Here is a 6,614-nt window from a genome sequence, read left to right as displayed (position 1 = left end):
CCCGCCCCCGGGCGGGCAGGGGGCGCAGGGACCGGACGGGACCGGGCGCAGCATGGGCGGGTGGCGGGACATGTCCGCCGAGGTAGGGCCCGGGGGCAGGTGGCGCGCGGTTCTCTGCCAGACCGCGAGGTCTCTCTCGGCCCCCGCTGCAGCCCCGTTGCCTCCCCGCAGGCGCTGGAGGACCAGTACTCTCCCAGCCGCTGGTCCCCCCGCCTCGACCGGGACACCATCATCGACGCCCACCTCGCGGTGACGGCGGCAGGTGAGGAGCGGGGGCACCGGGAGTGGGGGCTGCGCTCGGTGCCATGGCCCCATGCCCCACCGCTTCCCGCCCTGCAGGAACCGAGCGGGCCCGGGCCAGCGCCCAGACCTCGTTGCACGTCCCCTATGGCAAAGGAGACGGGGAGAAGCTGGACATCTATTTCCCCACGGACCATTCTGGGAGTAAGTGACAGAGACGGCGAGGACGGGGGTGGGCAGGGGTCAGATCCTCTGCTCACCCCCCACTGCACTGTGCAGCCTTCCCGGTCCTGGTCTACATCCATGGCGGATACTGGCAGTGCCTGAGGTGAGGTGGGATCCCCTGGGAAGGGACTCCTCCTGCCCACCCTTACTGACTCCCTTCTCCTGACACTGGGACTCTCTGGGTACGTGGGGTCTGACCAGTCCCCAGCTGGCCCCCACAGCCACTGGCCCCCACAGCCTGTCAGCGTCTCTCTTCCCCCAGTAAGGACGAGTCGGGGTTTGCAGCCCCCCCGCTGGTGTCGCAGGGGGTGGCGGTGGTGGCGGTGGGGTACGACACAGCCCCCAGAGGTGGGTGTCACCCTGCAGAGGCTGTGGCTGCGTACATGGCGCGGCGCCCTCTGACCCTGCCCTCTGCCCTCTGCCCAGGCCACATGGACACTATGGTTCTGCAGGTGCGCCGCAGCCTTGCCTTCCTGGTGGAGCAGTACCCTGAGATCAGGTGGGCAGCTCCCGGGGGGGCTGACGTGTGAGCATGGTTAGGGGGGACAAACAAGCCTTGCGCCAGGACAAAGACTCCAGCACCTCAGCCCAAGTGCTGGGCAGTGCCTGCAGCCACGATCCTATCACTGCACAAGGCAGCAGCTGATGGATTAGGAAACATCCGAGATGCTGTGTTCAGGCGTGCTGCCCCCTCCACATGGAGCAGGATGTCCCTAGGTGTCCCCAGGTGTCCCTGTCAGTCACTCCCTGAACTGGCTCACAGCTCTCTCCTTCCAGAGGCATTTACCTGTGTGGGCACTCGGCAGGGGCCCACCTGGCAGCCATGGTGCTGTTCACAGACTGGACGGAATTCCGCGTGGTGCCAGATATCAAAGGTAGGGTTGGCGTATCCCAGTGCAGAGGCTGGTGGAGAACTGGTCTCTGCACTTGGAACAAGGCTGTGGGGCTGTGGAGCCGAGGGGATGAGCTGCCCAGTGATGAGGTCCCCAGGGTTGTGGGAGCCACCCAAGCTGTGGCCTCTCACTTGCCACTGCCTCTGCCTTCAGGAGCAGTGCTGGTGAGTGGCGTGTACGATCTGGAGCCCATCCTGCACACCTATGTGAACGATGCTCTGAACATGAGCCGGTGAGCCTGCACACTGCAGGGACAGCCACAGGGACAGGGCACAGGCAGGCAGACATCAGTGGCTCTGTGGCCGCTCTGCGCCTGTGCCACCCCCTGGCCGATGAGCCCAGCCAAGGACATGGCTGCTCTTGGAGCGAGGGGCTGTGTCATCTGCCACTGCGGTGACTCCTGCAGGGAGGTGGCCCAGAGGAATAGTCCCATGCGACACATTGCCCCGGCGGTGCCAGCGGCCTGTGAGGTGCTTGTGGTTGTGGCCCAGCACGACTCCCCAGAGTTTCGCAGGCAGTCGCAGGAGTACAGCCAGGTGAGCTCCAGCAGCGCCCTGCCCAGCTCCATGGGAGTGCTGCTCCAGCTGGCCCTCGCCAATCTGTCCAACTGGGATGAAGAGCTCGCATGCTGGACCAGAGCGGCGCTTCTGGCTTGGGGAAGGACACCAGTCCTTGCCAAGCTGTCATTCCTGCTGCCCTGTGCAGGGCAGGTGGGCATTGAGGTCCCTCCTGTCAGCACTGCTCTCTCCTCAGGCCCTGCGTGCAGCTGGCTGGTCCGTCTCCCTGCTGGATCTGGCTGGTGTGGATCACTTTGATGTCATTGAGAAGCTGTCGGAGAACAGCTACATCCTCACTCAGGTAGGCAGGAGGGCTGTGCTGAGACAGATCAGGTGGGTGCAGGGCTGGCTGTCACCTCCTGTGGGGAGGAGTGGGGCCAGCTGCTGCTCACGGGTTCCTCATCCCAGGTCATTCTGAACATGATTTCAAGAGCATGATGGCATGTTGAGAGCAAACAGACAGGGACCATGACGGCACCAGGCAGCCAGTGTTCCCCTTGCCCACTGCCTCCTTGCTCCAGCACAGGGTGGCCACTGCCTCAGACTCCCCCGGCCCCTTCTGCTCTGCCCAGCCTAGGCTGGTGCCCCTTTCCTGGGGTCTTCCTGCCTGCTGGAGCATGAGGGGCTGAGGGCTGCAAGGCTCTGTCCAGACAACTGGTTGATGAAGATCATTCCCTCAGTGTCCTTTAAACTGCATATTGTCGATACAAAATAAAACAAGAATTACTGTTGCCTGCGGTAGCTGCTTCCCAGGGAGCCAGTGAGTGCACACCCAGTGTGACTACTGCTGAGGGAATCCCTTCTTCCAGCACAGAGTTCTGGGCTGCAGACTCGCTGACCCAGAACATAACAGAGAAGCCTGGGGAGCCCACCCGTGGCTGCAGGACTGGGATGACACAAACCTCTGGGAATGGGGGTGACGGAGCCATCTAAGACAGGCTGGGCTCATGCTCCTGGGACAGTCCTGGCCAGACTGGCCAGTCCTTGGCACTGCTGTGCAGTGACTCTGGTCCTCTGGATGAGATGCTTCTACGTCCTCAGGAGCATTTGTCCCTCCATGGGGACCTTGGCCAAAATGTCCCTGCTGCAGAGGCAAGAGAGCCAGGCACACTTAAAACACCCCGCACAGCCACAGTACTGCCAGAAAACATTTATTTTGTGCACTGACCACCCCAAGGACTGGGGTCTCCCCCAGGCTGGGCTCACTCTGGTTTGTCAGTCTGCCTGTGGGGACAGATGATGTGTTGCAGTCAGCTGGGAATGCACCTGGAGCACGCAGGGGCTGGTCCCAGCCCCTGCACTGTGGGCTGGCCTACCTGCTTCAGCCGGGGAGCTGGGAGGATGCTCAGGCTCCCTCTGTGCCCGAAGGAGTCGGATGCAGTCCCAGGGCCAGCTTCTCCTGACACTTCCTGGCAACAAACTCCAGCTTGCTCCTTGCGAGCTTGGTGTCGTGGGCCGAGATGTCGCGGTGCCAGACGGCGCGCACGGTGTGTGCCGACCAGGGGAGCAGCAGGACGCTGACAGCCTGCCCGATCTCAGCCACCTCCTCTTCGCTGGTGGCACGCAGGTGATCGCAGAGCTCGGCAGGGGATGGCCAGGCCCCCCGGACATTTACCATCACGATGTTGGTCTCCACCGCTGCCAGGTTAACAGAGCAGAGAGGCAAGTCCAGCACGTGGATGCCTGTGGGAGGCCGGGGTGGTGGGTGCGAGCCCAGTGCCTGGCTACCTGGGAGAGGCTACCTGCCCCAGCCATGCCCCAGGTCCTGGCTGAAGGGGGGCCCTTTACCCCGCCGTGTGGTACCAGGGTCATTGTGGGCACCACGGGGATGGTCATAGAATCACCCCAGCACTCCAACCAGGTGAGGATCCCAGCAGCATCCTCACCTGGCTGGAGACCCTGCATGACCATTGGGGGATGGTGCCTGAGCCAGCACTACCCCAGCAGTGCCTGGCAGTGTGCCGTTACCTCCTGGCACGCCGAGGGGCCCTGAGGTACCTTCTGCAAAGCGCCGGGCATTGTCGTGGTCTCTGTGCAGCGTGGCCTCCGCGTGCTGCAGCCCGAGGAGGGCAGCGGCCGCCAGCACTCCCGCCTGCCGCATCCCCCCGCCCAGCAGCTTCCGCGTGCGCCAGGCCTCGGCGATGAACTCCCTGCGCCCCGCCAGCACCGCGCCGGCCGGGGCGCCCAGGCCCTGCAGAGCCACCAGCGGGGTCACCCCTGCTGCCCCTCTTGGGGACACGTCCAGCCTGCCAGGTGTGTTCTTAGCACAACGCCTGCAAACAAGGGCCAAGCTCCAGCTTGCGCTGCCTCCCGCTGGCCCCAGGGACCCCTCTCCACACAAGCACACCTTGGAGAAGCAGAGGGACACGGAGTCACAGTGCTGGGTGATCTGAGCAGGCTCCACGCCCTGGGCCACCGCCGCATTCATCAGCCGTGCGCCGTCCATGTGCACCTGCAGCCCGTAGTGGTCAGCGAGCTCACGGACCTGGGGGGCAGAGGGGCAGCCGGTCTGAGATGGACCCATGGGGCATCTTGTCCACTGTGAGCCGCGCTCTGAGCTCCAGCGTCCCCAGAGTGTCAATGTGCTGGGTCCAGCTGCTCATGTCAGGCAGGACTGTGCCAGCACTGTCCGTGGGCTCCCACCTGCCTGAGGTAGGTGAGGGGCAGCACCCGGCCTCCCGCCGAGCTGTGCGTGTTCTCCAGGCAGATGAGCTGAGGGCGTGGGTGGTACCGGCTGCCGTGGGCCTCGCGGATGGTCAGCTCCAGCTGGTCCAGGTCGAAGGTGCCGTCTGGCAGATCTGGCAGGGCTTGGGAATGGACACCGGCAACCTGCACCCAGGGCAGGTAAGAGCACAGAGCCGACAGGGGGGTTCCAGCCCTCTGCCCCTCTGTCCCCTCCATCGGGTGTGCTCAGCCTCTACTCATGCACAGCCTGTGGTTTGGGACAATCTGGGTGATGCTGTGGCAGTGGGTCCTCTGCCCAGCCCAGCCCTGGCAGCCAGAGGAGGGCAGCACATGGCCACCCTCCTGCCCCTGCCTGCACTGCCACCAGTGCCACAGTGCCCGTCCTTGGTACCCACCTGTGCAGCCCCACCATGCTCATAGAGGTGCAGGTGGGCGTTCTGGCCCAGGAACAGCTGAGTCCCCCTCTGCTGGCAGTGGCACATCACTAGGGGAAGAGGGGCCGTGAAGGAGGATTGCCAAGGGCAGCACCCCACAGCTCTGCCCTATCACCCCCACGACTTCCCCGGCAGCAGTGGGACTCTGCCCCGGGGAAAGCAGAGGGGGCCCCGGCCCCAGCAATGCTCTCTCGGGGAAAGGGGCTCTGGGGACCCGAGAGGCGCAGGGCTGTCCGGGCCCTCCACACGTCCACGGGACGGGGGCACCACCTGCCCCCGGAGCGGGGAGCAGCGAGCGCAGACCCGGACTCACCAGCAATAAGGTTGGCCATGGTGGCCGTGGGCACGAACAGAGCCGCCTCCGTCCCCAGGGTCCCCGCGGCCCGGCGCTGCAGCTCTGCGGGGGGACACGGGAGTCCTGGGGGGCTGGCGCTGGGGGTCCCGGGGCGCCAGGAACCCCACAGGTCCGGGGACCTCACAGAAAGTCCGTCCCCTCCGCCCACCGTTCACCGCCGGGTCCTCCCCGTAGTCGTCGTCGCCCACGACGGCGCGGGCCATGGCGCGGCGCATCCCCGCGCACGGCCGGGTTACCGTGTCGCTCCGCAGGTCCACGGTGCGCGGGGAAACCGCGGCGGGGCGGGGGAGCCTCCGCGGCTGCGACCCCCCGATCATCCCCCTGGGCCCGGGCAGCCGCCCCTGCCGCAGCACCGCCCGCATCGTCGGGACCGCCCCCCGCAAGGGCTCCCGGGCGGGGGCGGGACCGCCCGGCCCCCGCCCCGGGAACGGGGCAGGGATACGGGGCCGTGGCGACGCCACGGGGCAGCAGTCCTTGAGTGGGCACTGTAGAGCCGTCGTCCCTCCATCCCCCACCTCTGCGGTCGCCTCAGCCACAGTGGTGCTGGGTGACACGGGTGGGGGACCGCCCCAGCCCCGCAGTCTCCCGCGGCCCCTCGTTTCACCGGGAGCCCCATCCTGGGCGCCAGGGGGGATCCGCGAGTCTTTCCGTGGCTGAGCGAGGATAGCTGCGGCTCCTGCCACACTGTGCCGCTGCCAAGAGGGCTGGCACGGGGTCACCTGGCTCCAGCTCTGGCTGTGTCTGCCCTGGCAGCAGCCGACACATCACCCAGTGGCACCGAAAGTGGGCTGGCACTGCACCGGTGCTGTGGGGTCTGTGGGCAGCTCCGCAGTTCTCAGCGCTACCTGCCTCCTCTGGGGGGTTCAACCGGCCTCTTGGCAGAACTCTGCACTGCCCCGGAGCAGGAGGGCATGTGCCCAGTGCAGCAGTGAGACCCCCCTGCCTTTCCCTGTCAGGCTGGACCGGCTGGGCTGCATCTGCCTCGTGCTGTAGATGGGGAGGGGGGCACAGCTCTGCAGAACCTGACACCTTCTTCTGGCACTTGCAGGGGATCAGCAGGGCAGGTGCGTTCAGGTCCTCCCTTCCCCTCAGGGGCTATGCTGCCCAGCCCTGCCCACCTGTGTATGTGCCACATTCCAGCCACCTGCACCATGGCTCCTGCCATGCTGCTGCCTTCTCCCTCCCTCTGCCCCGCCACAGCCTTGGCCCTCCCCAGATCCCCCAT

General features: G+C 66.0%; 2 protein-coding genes across 4 annotated transcripts; one reads left to right on the top strand and one right to left on the bottom strand.

Moving 5' to 3' along the window:
- Positions 1 to 14: 14 nt before the first annotated feature.
- Positions 15 to 2,646, top strand: AFMID (arylformamidase). Of its 3 annotated transcripts, none has more exons than XM_032706616.1 (11): positions 15 to 82; positions 172 to 262; positions 340 to 444; positions 520 to 568; positions 728 to 813; positions 892 to 964; positions 1,243 to 1,340; positions 1,512 to 1,590; positions 1,765 to 1,894; positions 2,112 to 2,216; positions 2,324 to 2,646. In XM_032706616.1, the coding sequence occupies exons 1-11, from the start codon at positions 53 to 55 to the stop codon at positions 2,351 to 2,353; spliced, it is 876 nt and encodes a 291-aa protein (XP_032562507.1). In that variant the 5' UTR covers positions 15 to 52; the 3' UTR covers positions 2,354 to 2,646. The 3 variants fall into 3 exon arrangements, with proteins under 3 accessions (XP_032562507.1, XP_032562506.1, XP_032562508.1); XM_032706615.1 differs by having other exon boundaries at positions 1,497 to 1,590; XM_032706617.1 differs by lacking the exons at positions 520 to 568; positions 728 to 813 and having other exon boundaries at positions 1,497 to 1,590.
- Positions 2,647 to 3,045: 399 nt separating this feature from the next.
- On the bottom strand, positions 3,046 to 5,762 carry LOC116796188 (probable low-specificity L-threonine aldolase 2). Its single transcript, XM_032706614.1, has 8 exons — positions 5,538 to 5,762; positions 5,348 to 5,431; positions 4,996 to 5,084; positions 4,559 to 4,744; positions 4,263 to 4,400; positions 3,914 to 4,106; positions 3,232 to 3,598; positions 3,046 to 3,139 (listed from the first exon to the last, which is right to left on the bottom strand). Exons 1-7 carry the CDS (start codon positions 5,749 to 5,751, stop codon positions 3,261 to 3,263), a joined length of 1,242 nt encoding a protein of 413 aa, XP_032562505.1. The 5' UTR covers positions 5,752 to 5,762; the 3' UTR covers positions 3,046 to 3,139; positions 3,232 to 3,260.
- Between the last annotated feature and the right edge of the window lie 852 nt (positions 5,763 to 6,614).

This window comes from Chiroxiphia lanceolata, chromosome 19, assembly GCF_009829145.1.
Source record: "Chiroxiphia lanceolata isolate bChiLan1 chromosome 19, bChiLan1.pri, whole genome shotgun sequence".
Lineage (NCBI taxonomy): Eukaryota > Metazoa > Chordata > Aves > Passeriformes > Pipridae > Chiroxiphia > Chiroxiphia lanceolata.
The sequence above is the reverse complement of the archived record's forward strand: the minus strand, read 5'-3'. Positions and strand labels throughout refer to the sequence as shown.